Source organism: Perca flavescens, chromosome 16, assembly GCF_004354835.1.
Source record: "Perca flavescens isolate YP-PL-M2 chromosome 16, PFLA_1.0, whole genome shotgun sequence".
In the NCBI taxonomy this organism is placed as follows: domain Eukaryota; kingdom Metazoa; phylum Chordata; class Actinopteri; order Perciformes; family Percidae; genus Perca; species Perca flavescens.
In genome coordinates this window covers 15991795-16007801 of record NC_041346.1, presented here as the reverse complement: position 1 = coordinate 16007801, position 16007 = coordinate 15991795, and the positions used below count along the sequence as shown (strand labels likewise).

The following is a 16007-nucleotide window of genomic DNA, read 5'->3' as shown; positions in this document are numbered from 1 at the left end:
TGGGGCACAATAATGTATGAGTGCATACTAAAAACACAATTGACAAGTATTAATGAGTTTAAAAAAAGGAGAAGGCCATCTGCAAATAGGTAGTGTAATAAAATGTGCTATATGTGCAAATAATGAAGATTAGAATGGTCCTTAGCTTCCATAGCTACTGGTTCATTGTGTTTCCAGAGTCCTTATTATGCACTGACATTTTATTTATTTTTTAGCCCTTTACAAGTTATCCGAAAACATTAGAAGGTGGCTGCTGCTTCTTCATCTTCCTCTTTTGGAATCTTAGGCAGTTGGCAAACAGCTTTAAGTGCATCGCCACTTTTAAGAACTGGGGCTGTGTCTGTCGTGGGGAACAAGCATAGTGTGGATCAATGTAAATAAACTTGTAGAAACTGTATCTTGATTATATCCAGATACAAACACGTCACATTGATAAGTGTGATTGGGGCCTTATTTAAAACAACCTATAAAATCCATTTTGAGGCACCAATGTATTTATTTTTTATTTAAACTCTTTCTTTTAGTTAAAAAAAAACCAACAAAACTTTTGTAAATAACAACAAAAACGTATTTCCACCAGCTGAATACTAGTTCTTCTTAGAGTAGACAGTACCCTGAACGGGCAGCCTCACTCTTATAATGCACTTTAACACACACACACACACACACACACACACACACACACACACACACACACACACAAAGGATATTTTCGTAGCAGTCTTTTAATCCGTATGAGATTTTCTTCTTTGTGTATTTGTAAGGCTCTCAATAGGCCACACAAGACCCTCACTAATGGCTGACTCATGACTTAGCTGTTCTTAGACACTGAGATTATTATCACATTAAGATGAAATTTACCGCTGTAACAAATGGGCAAAATGTTTAATTTTGCTGTCATGAAAGGGAGTTTCTGTGACAGAGTAGATATTTTTCATTACATAATGCATGATGCAAGATGTACATGTTGTGTGTCTGTACTGAGCAAATAAATCTAATGTTATCTCAATGAATTCTAACTTTCTTGTGCTAATTACTTTGCTACAAACACAGTCATGGTGGCCACAATTTTCCTTTAATTTTCAGTTTATCTACCCTCCCACAGGTGAATTGCAGTTAGTAATCAGAAAGTATGTTAACCCACATACTGTGTTATTTGTGACAAAAGCAGACCTTTATATTTAGTGAGGTGGAAGGCTTGGCTAAATACTGCTGGCTGAAGATCAAGTATTATAGTTGATAAGAAAAGTAATAGCACTGCATTCGTGCAGAATTTTCCATCTTTTGCCAAATGGTGAATGCTTTGGTGTAGATCGTTACAGATAAGAATACATTTTTGTTAACATGCTGTAAATGGACTAGTTGGTCTGCTGAATTTGCATGCTGGTGAAGGCGCAGTGGGAAATGTCAGTGGTTTTGGAAAGCAATACCATGAGAGAATGCCTTTGTAGTTTTGGCAGTTTTTGTAGTGTGTAGTGTTGTCATTAAGATTTAGCTTCTTCCTCTGGGTCATCTTGGTCCTGATACATATTTTGTTTGCTCTCCTTGTGCTGAAGCAGCCAGTGCACAAATGGCACAAAGTAGGGCATTAGACAGACAATTAAGATTTAATGATAGCTAAGGTGAGAAAACAGCTCTACAGTTGCTTGAGCATGTGTTCAGTCCATTACATATTCTTGTAAAGGAAAGACTAATGGAATCACTGTATTTAACGAACTTATATTTATTAGCTTTATTAATAAAGGATTTTTAAAAGGAAAAGGGAAATTTGAGTTGTTTGTGATAAAAGCAAGTTTAGACTAGTTGTTATTTACAAAGCATTAGTTACTGCCACATTCACTATTTCTTTGATTAAGGCTTGAATCCAGTGATACAATGCAAAGTGTAAAACTCAGGGTTGTTGGGGTTGGGGAGCATGGTTGATAAAAATCAAGCTTGATAAATATCACCGTATGTTCTCTTGGCATCTCAGCAGGGTCCTTTAGGAGCAGAGAAAGAATAACAGAATGACATGTCAGCTATTGTGTTGAGTCAGAGAAAATTAGGGACATAAACAATAGAGGGCTAGCTAGTCAGTCTTCCCACGGAAACCCTACTCTGGTACTTTATTCCTAGCTTTAGACACGCACACGCACACACACACACACACACACACACACACACACACACACACACACACACACACACACACACACACACACACACACAGAGTAACTTTACCCCCAGTGAAGAGTTTTTATTGTACGTCTGTAAGTAATATTCTGGCAGTTACTTGTCACTGACCGTAAACAGTGCTTCGACACATCCATTGTGTTTGTTAGGAGAGTTAAACAGAAACTGAGCCAAGTAGCTGTTGCAGTTGGCTTTCATACCTGTCACCTTATTTGCTGTTGATGGTAGAGAATAGATGGAACTTTTAAAGGGGTTAGACTGAGGGCTTCAGAGCTTTTGCAAAATGTTTCTACTTTGCAAAAACCAGTAAGTCTTATATGGTATAAACGAAATCATTTCACTTTTTTCAGCACGTAACGCTTGACATTTTTTATACTTTATGTACGGATTAAACAAACGAGATACAAAGTGTTTATTAGTGAGCTTTGCTGGTAGGTGTATTTTTGAGCTCGAGACAGAGACTGACCACAGCTACAGTTCTTTGTAAAGCAGCTTAACCCTTTTATAGCTGCCTTGAAAGCCAACATGTATTAAGTGTTTAAATATCAGCTACAGTAATATGTATGTTATCACCTTTGTCTTTCACAGTCTTCTTTATACATACATAGAGATACACTATCCTTATCATTATATTTTGTCTTATCTCTTTTTGTCTTTCTCTTAATCGCTTGAACTCGCTCTCACATTTCCGTGCATTACTATGAGACAGTGGGTGTGTTTTCTCTCCCCTCTCACGCTACCCTCATTCCTAACCTCACTTTAACTGAATAGACAGACAGAAAGGAAGCTAATTGTCCATTATGTAAGAGGTCTTTGTACATGCTCTCAGCACTTCAGATAAGTATGGCTAAGTGGTGCTTGTATAAACATGGATCCTTATCATTCACTGAGAGACTGTAGCCCGGTGTAATGGGCCCTTCACACTGGACGTAGTAACTCCACCCCCGTCGCTCTGAAATGCATCAATTCCAATTTCAAGATCAAGATTTCTGGAGTGCCTGTGTGCACCTTTTCAGTGGCTAAAGTTCCACCTGGTTGAACTTTACTCATGTGCTTCATGGTAAAACCCTTAATCTGCCACGTATTCTTTGATTAATCGATTAATCATTTGGTCTATGAAATGTAAAAAAAAAAATTGGGTTGTGAAGATATGCCAATCACAACTTCCCACAGCCCACAGTGAGGTCTTCGGACCTGTTGTTTTGTTTGATCAAAAGTCCCAAACCCAAAGCTACTCAGTTTACAATTATATATGATAAAGAGAAGTAGCAACTCTCCAATTTGAGAAGCTGGAACCAGAGAAATTGTAGCATTTCTGATAATTTTTTTGTTGATGGAGTTATCTAGTAATACCCTAATGTTTTTCAGGTCTAGTAAATGAGAATTGTACATTGCACTCTCCATGGAAGCAAGAGGACGGATTCAACAAACCTAAAATAAAAAAATACCAGAATTACTCTAACAATCAACTTTACTCAAACTTCCTTAAGCATCTAGTCAAGTTGGCTATGCTTACAACGCAGGCACACACACACACACACACACACACATACACACACACACACACACACACACACACACACACACACACACACACTTCTTCCTGCATTTCCTCTTATACTTGGCTATTTTTGTTTCACTCTCTTGCTCTGTGGAAGTTGGAACAGAAACATTGGAAAAAGGAGAGGGAGGGACTTGATGGTTACAATAACAGATAGACCAAGAAGGTATAATTAGCTACAGAAAACAAGTGAGATTAAAACAAATGATGATTTTAAATTAAGGGATTTCTGAGGTATTTGGCTTTCATTTACATCCACTTTGACTATTTTGCTAATAGGGATTTTAAGCCCCTGCTGCAATTGATGGTAAGCTTCAGTCCTGCAAAAGTGTCGTTGAGTAAGGCACAGGACAATTCAAATATTATTTGACATTTTCCTAGAGATGGCCCGATACCACTTTTTTGCTTCCCGATACCGATTCCGATACCTGAACTATACGGAGTACCGATCCGATACCAGAGTGTCATACATTTCATTATGTTTTAACAGCTGTATACTACTATCCCTGTATGGATGTGATATGATTTCTATCTTTGTTGTCGGTCTGGCTCAGGTTAAACTCTTTGTGAAACATGAACAAACACAAATAATGAATGCCCCAGAACTTTCTTTTATTCTCCAGTTTGACAGTCAGTTATAACGGAAAAAGAACATAAATAAACTACTTTAATGTAGATTTTCTTTAGGGCTTTATTACGTGGTATCGGATCGGTGCATAAACTCCAGTACTTCCCGATACCGATACCAGCGTTTTAGGCAGTATTGGAGCCGATACTGGTATCGGTATCGGAACATCTCTACATTTTCCTACATGGATCAATGGAGTATCCCATTAATTTGCTCATTCTTTGCTCTTGCTGACTGTCTTATTGTTCACTGATGGTATGAAAACAGGGTCTTAGCACCAGGCTACAAAGAATGCAGTAACGGATTTCTGCCTACATAGTTAAATGAGTACCCCATGTTTGTATTACATCACCCAAAATAGTTTTAGGGCCACTTCACCTCCACATACTGTATGAAGATATCTTTAAATGTGTATTTGGTCTGTCATGTAGTGGCCAGGATGTCTTGGAGTAACATTACTTACTTAGAGGCTGTTTGTTCCAAATACACTGTGCATCAATAATGAAATGAGAGGTGATTAATCTTGCCAGTAGAGTAATTACTGAACTGTGTGCATGTGTGTGTTATTTTCACTGTGTTGTGCTCTGTCATCACAGTGGAGGGATATCCCAGAGTAAAAAAGTATGTTGCCTCAGGCCTGTGTGTGTACTTGGGGTTGTGGCCATGCCTCTGTACTTGCATCAGTGTAGGGGTGTCCCCGACTAAGAATTTTCATAGTTGAATCAGAATTGTCAAGTTGTGCCTATTGTCGAATTGTGGGGGTTGGGGGGCGACCATCGGTCACAGATCATGGAAAGTGAAACTTAAATCTGTTATGGGGAGGTCAGATTTTTTTTACCCACTTAAAAAAGAGTTATTAAAAGCATCAAATATTTGCGACGAGACAAAACTGATGTAGAACGACGCAGGTAAAAGTTGCAGCGGTCTGAACCGGCCCGGAGGCCCAACGAGCGCCTGCAAGCACAGTATGTGATCGAGTGACCTAGAGAGTGAGTGTCCTTAGAACAAAGCAGCGTATCAGAAATATAAAACGCTTTTGCCGTTTCATCCCTAGAAATCCAGCTGTAGCAAGTATCTCACTATCACTAACGTTATCCACATTTATATTTAGACGCAAGAAATGATATCCAGCTCCAAAAAAGCCTGAATGTCCGAAGTTAGGACGTAAGTACAAAAAGTCGTTGTGCTATGAAGAGGATCCACTGTCTCGTCTCATTGATGTAACCTGGCAGGTTTCAGAACGTTGCAGACCGGCACATTGCCAGTAGCTGCAAGTTTATACTTGTCTCGTCCAGAATCTTTGGTCTGAACTGGACTTAACGGCATCACCATATCAACAAATAGTGGGTGGATTAAAATGTAATTTGGTACAAACCCCCTTCACAACACATTTCCGTCTTTTTGATGATCAATCTTTAATCATCATTAGTAGTAGTTTATGATAAAATACCTACAAAGCTAATGACACACCCATCATCCTCAGCTGTACTTTCTGTTTAGTGATAACAAGCTAGCTAAACTAAGATGGTGAACATAGTAAACATTATACTGTACCTCCTTAGCATCAGCATGTTAGCATTGTTGTCATGAGCATGTTAGCATTCTGACGTTGAAGCATTGTTGTCTCAGAAAGCTGATAGCACAGTTAAAAACTCTTCTTTTTTCCAGCTAGTGGCACCACTCAGCCCAAATGAGATTCATTTTCAAGAAAAAAAGCAAACATGTACTGCAAACAACACCCTCAATCCTTCATGTTATGCTGCTGATAGCTCTTTTCCTTTTTTAGATTTTTGTTTTCAGGTGCATACATTTTGTATTCACACCTTAATACATTTCCTGCTCTCTGTTCTAGTCACTCATCTATCCCGCTCCCCAGACAAAAATCTTGTTAATTCACTCTGTTACAGTTCAGAGTGTTTGTTAGTAGAAGGTAGGACAATAAAAGTAATACAATCTTATCAGCCTTGTGTATACAGTACAGTATTTCAGTCTCTTATGTTCTTTTCTATCAAATGAACTTCTTGTTGATAGCACTCTAAAGTAGGGCAATGTGTCAGAGATTTTCTTGATTCTTGTATTTCACAAAGTGAGCCGATTTTAGGCAATGAACTCGCTATGGGTGTGTGAATGTTGAATAAACATGATGAATAATAGGAATATGTTTGTGTTTGGTCAGTTTGCCTTAATGTTATTTTTTTACAGTTTATCAGAGCTGCGTTATTATTGTTAATTATTGTTGGCGTATCTAAGTCAAGTTCTAAATCGATTACAATTAGAACTAAATGGACAGAAAAAAGATAAGTAGAGATACAGGGTAGAGGTACAGTCTGTACTGTGGAAGAGAACATTCTGTGCCTCCTCCAGTAGTATACTGTAAATATCAGCAGTGTGTTGCCTTCACATACTGAGGTACACTGTCCACTGCTGGGCCTCTATGGATTTTCCCCCCCAGTAAGTTGCTAATAAATCTTCTTGTGTGTCATTATTAGGAATCCCCTCAGGACAGTGCCATCACCAGGGACATTAACAGGACATTCCCAGCTCATGACTACTTCAAAGACACTGGAGGAGATGGACAAGACTCCCTTTACAAGATCTGCAAGGTGGGACACTCACACATGCAAGAGGATGTTTAAATTACATTTTTAAAGTCAACAAGGCATTATGGAGCCAGTTAAATAGCTACAGCTGACAATATACCAAATGAGGTGTAAACCTTTTGTAGAGAAAGGTACAGAAACAAGCATGTTTTCCCTTCTTCTATTCTCCGCTCTGATCAACACTGACTGCATTAAAATTTAATTTAAATGCAAAACGTATACAAACAATAAAAACATTTCATCCATCTTTAGTTTAATGGAATTCCTACGACCCTATCCATCACAGTAAATAACGGATTAGTTTTTACTGTACAACCTCTGTCACAAGTGTTTTTTGGGTGATTTATTATAAATGTTGTGGCCCTAGCCTCACTGAGCATAATACAGTACTGTAAAACTGTAATTGGAGACATAAACAGTTGGTCTTTTTGGTAGCAGTTGTCTTCATTTGCAAGAACCAGTTAAAGCAGGATGCATGTGAAAAAGATTCACGTTTCCATGTCTTACGGTATAATTGTTGTGTGAATGACTTGCTTCACAGTTGACAAAGTTTGCAGAGCAGTAGTGCGAGTTGTCACAGCTAAAGGGAACTGTTTATTAATTAACTGAACAGCCGTTCTGTTTCTGGGTGGTTCAGCGAGTTCATAACAGCCACTGCCTGTCTAGAAATGAAACACAAGTTTCTAATCGAACACACACACACACACACACACACAGACACACACAGACACAGACGCACACATGCACGCACGCACGCACACACACACACACACACACACACACACACACACACACACACACACACACACACACTCTAGACTCTAGGCAAACGTGGCAACTTGTCATAAAATACTTATTCATTAAGTGACAGTTCTTTCTCATGAGAATGAACATGTATATGTTTGAGATATACACACATTTCAACCTATAGTTCCATAATCCCACGTAAACTAGCTGCACTTTGTTCACTTTTCATTTAATTCATGATGTTTAATACAGGTAAGGGCATCCATCTCTTTTCCAGACAAGCACCTCAGGTGTGTTTGAATAATTTAGTGGGCCCTCCCTTTCCTCTGTGTGGATTGATCCACACTTTGTCTGTTTGACTTGTACTCATTATTTGTGTTTGTAGCTCAGTAGACCACTACAGCTCCCTTTCCCTTGCTCCCTCCCCTCATATTTACTCCCATTTCCTTGATACCAACATCTGTCTCCAAACCTTTCCTTTCTTTGTCCTTTCTTTTCTGTTCGTCTTTTTAACAGTCTCGTAATTTTTTCTTGGCCCTCACTCTAGATCCTTACCTCATCTTTGTCTTCCTTTACTGCTATTCTAATACCAGTAATGAGGCCCTTTACAATACAGCAGACATTGTAGAAGACAACTGTAATGCAGCCTTTAAAAACAAAAAAAACACCTTATGCCATATTACCAGGTTACGATATCCAAAATCTGAGACGATATCTAGTCTCCTATCACGATATCGATATAATATCGATATATTACCCAGCCCTAGTATGCACACAATGTTAGTCTTTAGTTGTGTGTGTGTAATTTCTCAACTTCTCTTAAATTTTTTTCTGTTTGATTTAAAGCTGTGTTAAGCTTCCAGTGTAGCTTGCGCCATCTTTCTCACTGCCTGTCTAATATAAGTTCAGTGTACTGACAGTGAACTCACGCTTGACTGGTTTGTCAACTTCTAAGGAAAAATATTTGGTCTTTTTGTTCAAATTACCCACAACCTTCAGCTCTCAGTTGCAAACAACACTTGGAGAAACATCTATTACACAATAGTTGGACAAGCACAACCCAGAATTTTTTTAAAAATGATTTTATCATCATTTAATTTCTCTCATGAATTTTTGAATTCACTGTGAAACTTATTTACTAACTGTGTGCCCATTTGCCTTTGTCCTCTCCTTCAGGCTTACTCTGTTTACGATGAGGAGATTGGTTACTGCCAGGGACAATCCTTCTTGGCTGCTGTGCTACTGCTGCACGTGAGTTCATATCAGCAGGATCCAGCAAAAATCCTATCCAATTTAATCCACTTTCAAGAGCTGAGAGGGACGGTTTTGTTTTTATTTGACATCTGTATATTTTTTGACATTCTGCAATGCTATATGATTGGCCTGGCTTATTTACAATGTCTTAGAGCAGAGATCTTCAACAGGCGGTCCAGGACCCCTAGGGAGTCCTGAGAGTCACTGCAGGCTCCAAATTATTGGTAATTTTGAAGGTTTTTTCAAATTATAATGTCTTAACATGAATCTAACATTAATAGCAAATATAAATCCCCACTGATGATAGGGTTTCTGGCCTATGGGTAGTCTAAGGTACAGTACAGGCCAAAAGTTTGGACACACCTTCTCATTCAAATGCGTTTCCTTTTATTTTCATGACTATTTACTTTGTAGATTCTCACTGAAGGTATCAGAACTATGAATGAACACATGAAATTATGTACTTAACAAAAAAGTGTAAACAACTGAAAACATGTCTTATATTTTAGATTCTTCAAAGTAGCCACCCTTTGCTTTTTTATTAATAAGGGAAACAATTCCACTAATTAACCCTGACAAAGCACATCTGTGAAGTGAAAACCATTCCAGGTGACTACCTCATGAAGCTCATTGAGAGAACACCAAGGGTTTGCAGAGTTATCAAAAAAAAGCAAAGGGTGGCTACTTTGAATAATCTAAAATATAAGACATGTTTTCAGTTATTTCACACTTTTTTGTTAAGTACATAATTCCATATGTGTTCATTCATAGTTTTGATGCCTTCAGTGAGAATCTACAATGTAAATAGTCATGGAAAAAAAAGAAACCCATTGAATGAGAAGGTGTGTCCAAACTTTTGGCCTGTACTGTAGTCACATAAGCTTGGCAGTCGATTGACGGTCCAATCAGCGGACAGAGAACGATGACGTTGAGGCCGTGCGCTAGAGTTGTAGTTCCGTAATTAGGGCTGTAGCGATACACTAATCTCACGATACGATACACGATATTCAGCTCACGATACGATATATATCACGATATTCAGCCAACTATACGATTCGATATAATTCGATACACTTACATCATTTTCTGAAAGATTTAAAGGGGACCAATTGATTTTGGTGACATCTTGTGAGTGTTCCATTTACTTGGATTTAATTAATTGAACTGAAAACATCAATTACACAATATATGTCTCTGACTGGACAGAGAGTCTACAGCAGGGATCATCAACTACATTTTTTTCAGAATTTTTCTAAGCACTCTGGCGGCCGGACTTTCAAATAAAAGAAAATAAAATGAATTTATACCTAATACGCCTATTCTTTTTTTTACTTTCTTAATGAATTAATGCTATTTTTTTTTTTTTTTTACATGTATTACTGTGAGCAAACTCCTAAAAAACATGGAAACTCCCTAATGATAACTGGCTCTTTAACTAGAAAAAGATCTCAGACTAGGAGGCAGTTCACTGAGGAGTGATGGTTAAAGTCTGTGATTATGGAAAAATTATTGTAGTATGCAGCATCCTGATTGGTGGAAAATGCTTGCAGAAAGAAAGGCTGTTGTCAGGTAAACATGTCACTGTCAAAGAGGCTGAAGCAAAAAGTTGAAGTGGAAAAGCCAAAAGCCCAGCTTTAATGATGAATGGACTGATAAGCAGGCTATGCACTCGTCATGTATGCCTCATTTGCAATGAAACGATGTTGTTGCAAAATAATACAACCAGCATCATCATCATCACTGAACATAACGATCGCGTCATTCACGTGCATATTAAGTAGCTACAGATTTTCTGCTCTAGCGGAGGGTTTGGTTTGTTCAGCCAGCAGTGAGGTTTACAAGAATTTGTCAAAATTTCCAGATTCCCGGCAACCTAAGATAAACAGTTAGACTAAAAACCGACAGCTTTTGTTTTAGCTTGTTTATAAAAATTCGCTATTTGCAGAGTAGAGCTGCGTTTGCGTAAAACAGCGCGGTGGACTGAGCAGATTGAAATATCGCTTTCTACATGTTTATGCCGGTCTACACAGGTGAGTGCATTGATAAGTATTGACTTTCTACTCACGAAGGTTTAATTGTAGCCTATTTACAGAAAAGAGACAGCGTGAGTTCATCTGCCCCAGCGGCCGTTGGTAACTCTGTATCGTTCCCAGTCAGGTGCTGCGTGTTTTAACCTTTAACGCATACACATCTCGGCTCAGCTGTGTGTGTGGAGCTCGGTCATCGCTGTAGGCTACAGAGTCCCGGCATGTGAATAGAGATGAAAATACAGGGGGCTGGGTTTTTGCTCTAAAAGCTTGAAATGATAAATAACAGAACACATTTTTTCCTCTTTAAATTTTGTGAATTCATGATTTTTCTGCGGGCAAGACTAAAAGCTTTGGCGGAGGGCCGCCAGTTGACGTTGGCTTCTCTACAGCGACACTAGCGGCTGGCTGACCAAATCGCTCTTCCTGCAACGTGAACGGGGGTAAACACGGGGGATTTGAATGGGACTTATGTATCGATACTCGCGGTATAAAAATGTATACTTTCTTGGGGAATAAAATATCGATTTATATCGCAGAATCAATAAAATTGCTCAGCCTTATCCGTAATGGTGGCAGAGAAAGATGCGAGCGAAGTCATTCAGTCTGTTGTGGCAACGCTGCCGAATATCCAGAAGTTAAGGCCTGAGCAAGCAATCTTTGCTGAGTTTTGTTGGTGGCCATGATGATGTGTCCCTCCTACCCACGGTGTTGGGGAATAATGCTAAATATAAGCCTTGTCGGTCTCCCCTCTTGTTGCACATGCGCATGACATACGTCACGACCAAACGTTAGCAATTGGCTATGGCAGGTCCAGAGTGGCCCTGGGCAGATCCGATAGTTTTAAACTTCCCGCCTTCAAGGAAGTTAACACTTGTCAATGGAGAGTGGCCAGACTCTCTGTACAAATGAAATGTACGAAAGTCTGGTAGGACCAGGCTATACTTAAGTGGCCTGATGTTTATACTTGTGCGTTGGTGTGTGCGTCGAGCCGACGTGTGTGTGTGAGTGGGTGATAGAGCGGCCGGCATGTGAGTGTGTGATAGAGCGAGGGAGAAAGAGAGAGAGATCAACGGCGATCAGCTTCGGAACGAGTAGTGACTCTAGAGTCATAGTGAGAGAAACAAAGTGTCTCCCTTGTGCTTTCTGACCACTGTGGGAAATCTTTAGCAGGAAAAGTTAACCCTCTCCTTGATTTCATGTTGTTTGTGGAGAAGGAGAACCTTGGTAGCATTGCAACATTTAAATGCAATTTTTCAAGAGGTGCACATCAGGCTATGGTGTAAGTTTGTGTCCCCACGTACGTAAGCAACTGTGTAGATTTTACGCAGAAGTATAAATCGAGCATAAGGTAGCCATCCAGAGTTAATCCTAATCACTGTGCCACATGTATGTTTAACATTAAAATATTTATAAAATCACGCCAACAATGCATGAAAAATGTATATATAAAGGCTTTAGGCTGCCCTACACTTTATTGTAAGCCCAGTTTAATATGCAACTTCATTTTATACAATATTAATAGTAGGGGGTCCCTGCTCCGTCTCTCCTTTAGTTAAAGGGTCCTTGGTTTAAAAAACGTTGAAGACCCCTGTCTTAGAGCCTTTATCTGTGGTATATTAAGTGTAGGATGTGACATACATGATGTACTGTTACTGCACAAGAACAGTTTGAGAAAGATTTCAGATGCAAGGTGGTATCTGTGGGACACTGACATTTTACTTTTATAAATAAAATATAATGTGTTTGTGTACATGTGCCAAGCTAGAGTGGCTTCCCTTTAGGACATCCTGCAGTTCAGGGGCATGTCAACACTGCCACCTAGTGGACATCCAATGTCAATGTCTTCTTAGAAGCTAATGGACCAGGGGAGATGTGTGCAAAGTATAACAACATTATAAGGATAAGTTCAGGTAGTTTCATATGGGAAAGCTGTGAAGTAAAATGTTTGTCATATTAGCCTCATCTGAAACCTGTGTTACTAGGATATGAATTGGCAGAAGGTAATACTTACTAAAACCGTCTTCTTCAGATGCCAGAGGAGCAGGCTTTCAGTGTGCTGGTCAAAATCATGTTTGATTATGGGCTCAGGGACCTTTTCAAGCAGAACTTTGAAGATCTGCATTGCAAGTTCTTCCAACTTGAGAGACTCATGCAGGTATGTGTCTGTCATTTCCAGATCTAAAGTGCTTTTTCTGAATGTACACCATAACAGTGGTCGACTTTAGTGTTCACGCATAATCAGGCTTAAAAGATATCTTAGTTGTCATACAATTGGTCTAATTGCTTCTTTCTTTTTCTTTCTTTCTTTCTTTACCTCTGCATTTATTTCCCCCACCTCCTTCTGTCATTTGCTTTCTCTCTGTCTTAAACAGGAATATATACCAGACCTGTACAACCATTTCCTGAATGTGGGTCTGGAGGCTCATATGTATGCCTCTCAGTGGTTCCTCACCCTCTTCACAGCCAAGTTCCCTCTTTACATGGTCTTCCACATCATTGACCTGCTACTGTGTGAGGTTGGTAATGAAAGACACAAACAGTCTGTGTTTTAATTTTCAATTTCAACCAATTAAATTAATTTATTTTTGCCATTTATGTATGCACATTATCCCATACTGACAAAGAGAAACATGTATTCTAAGGAATCATATGCTATGAAACTCCAAACTGAGCTCATGTGCATCCTGTTTATTTTGATCTGTTGGTTGACTGATTTGTTGACCATGGCAAATTCAAGCACTAAGAGCCCCCAGGACTTGATATAATAATGAAGTTTTGAAGCGAGAAGTGGAACACTGAACTGGCTGTTAGGTCAAAGACAGTAATTCATCCACTTGAAAGCCTCCGAGTAGAATAGTTTGTAAGATGTTTTTTTGGCCTGAATTTCAAAACTACATCTAGGGAAATTGATGCACCAAAAATCACATGAATAATGCAGGGCACCATGATTCTGTAATGATGCATTGCAACAGCAGGAACAGGGGACTGTTCAAGATCTAGGAAATGATGGACAGACCAAAGAACTGCTTTAAATCACAGTCAACCTTAGACTAAGGGGAAGGTTGACCTTTCAGCATGGTGGTCTAAGCCAAGACAACTGGAGTGTCTCTGGATGTCTTTAAGTTGGCCTGCCAAATCCTGAAGCTCTGTAGAGGGATGTTATGTTTGTAATTTTTCAAGCTCCCATGAAGTCTGACAGCTCTGATAAATAAGCTGAAAGGAAGAGTAGGGGACATTGAGCAAATTTAAATAGGCAATGCTGGTAAATGAATATTATTAGCAGCGACTGCAGTACTAAATGATGTGTCTGATTATGTACTGTACATCGTTTAGACATTTATCTTTTTGTTTAAATGAATCTGGAAATGTGCCTTTGTCATTATTGTGAATTATGTGTCCATTGATGGCAAATCATATTTTAAAGTACATAAAAACTACACAGCATGCACCGTTTGTGCCTGTTTTTTATTATTTTTAGACAGTTAAACCCATGTCTATTTTTATTTCTTTGAACATACAGTAACTCCATTCCTAAGTACACCATGAAAAATGTGTCTTTATTTTCAGGGCATTAGTGTGATCTTCAATGTGGCCTTGGCACTTCTGAAGGTAAGGTAGCCCGCACTGTTATGAAGACACACACAGATGCTCACACAAACACACGACTGCCACTAGCAACAACAGCTCTGAGTAGAAACAGAAAGGCACAGCAAGTGCCAAAAGAAAATCAAACCAAGGAACATTTTTACTGTCTGCACATGTGAGCAGGTGCAGACACAAGTCTCACCTATTGAGAACAAAAGAGGGATCCATCAGTTTAATAATAATAAAAAAAAAAAATCTTTTGAGCAACTTTTATCTTATGCTTGTTTCTAGACTTAAGTTAGCTTTATCACAAACCTGTTATTTATCATATATAGTTCAGAAAATTGTGTCAACCAGTGTGGATTGTGCTGCTTCATGTTGCAAAAAGGGAAATAAATGTCCTACCAACAGTCTACTCCAGCTTGTGTAAAGGTTTTCTCATTTACTTTTATGTTCCCATCCTCCTTTTCTTCAGACATCAAAAGACGATTTGATCCAAACAGACTTCGAAGGTGCACTTAAATTCTTTCGCGTCCCGGTTCCGAAGAGGTACCGCTCTGAAGAAAATGCAAAGAAACTGATGGAGCTGGCCTGTAGCATAAAGGTGAGTAAAGACTTTTAAAAAAGAATAACGTAGTAATGTCTTTTCAGCCTTACATCCTGTATACAAGCCTCTTAAAATAGGTTTAGTTTTGTATTCATGTATTCAACATGTTGTTAGTAACCTAATTTTAATTTCGAGTAAAAATAGAAATGTATATAAGTCCCTTATGTGGTAAAGCTAATGGTCTTCAAAATGTTCAGAAAACCGTAAACAGTAATAGAATATTTGTAACAGAAAACTCAGTATGTCTACTAATCAGATAAATAATATAAGATGTAATGGATTGAGTCAGTGGAGAAACCTTCTTTGTAGTCCAGCAGTACCACTTAAATACCAGTAGGGGCCACTTTTGAACTTTAAATCAAGTTTAACAGATTCAATGAACACACACACACACACACACACCTCTCACATTCTGTCTGTCTCTTAAACACACACACACACACACACACACACACACACACACACACACACACACACACACACACACACACACACACACACACACACACACACACACACACACACACACACACACACACACACACACTTACCCCTGTGTCCTGACCTGTTTTGAGCAGTCTGGTCTAGTTAAGAGCACCCTGACTTTGAAGGTAACTTTGGGCAGAGATATTTATTAGCACAAACTCTGTAAAGGAGCCAGCATGGCGAGAGATCTGAGCTTTTTGGTTACACAGGTGGGCAGCATAGACAAATCTAGTGGATCTAAATCAGAGGCAACTGGACTTGTGTGTGTGGTCCTGAAGATGTTTCTGTACTCATCATGCGGTTGGGCTGATGAGGCCTCTCAAATGGAATCCTTGTT

General features: G+C 39.0%; 1 protein-coding gene across 4 annotated transcripts in view; it reads left to right on the top strand.

Moving 5' to 3' along the window:
• Positions 1-16007, top strand: part of rabgap1 (RAB GTPase activating protein 1) — a 78720-nt gene that overhangs the window by 44481 nt on the left and 18232 nt on the right. For 3 of the 4 annotated variants that reach the window (XM_028600831.1, XM_028600830.1, XM_028600829.1), the window contains 6 exons: positions 6851-6964; positions 8885-8959; positions 13022-13147; positions 13365-13508; positions 14560-14601; positions 15053-15181. In XM_028600831.1, the coding sequence (XP_028456632.1) occupies positions 6851-6964; positions 8885-8959; positions 13022-13147; positions 13365-13508; positions 14560-14601; positions 15053-15181 (630 nt within the window). Of the gene's footprint in view, positions 1-6850; positions 6965-8884; positions 8960-11885; positions 11905-13021; positions 13148-13364; positions 13509-14559; positions 14602-15052; positions 15182-16007 lie in introns of those variants that run through there. The other variant, XM_028600832.1, reaches the window with a different exon arrangement.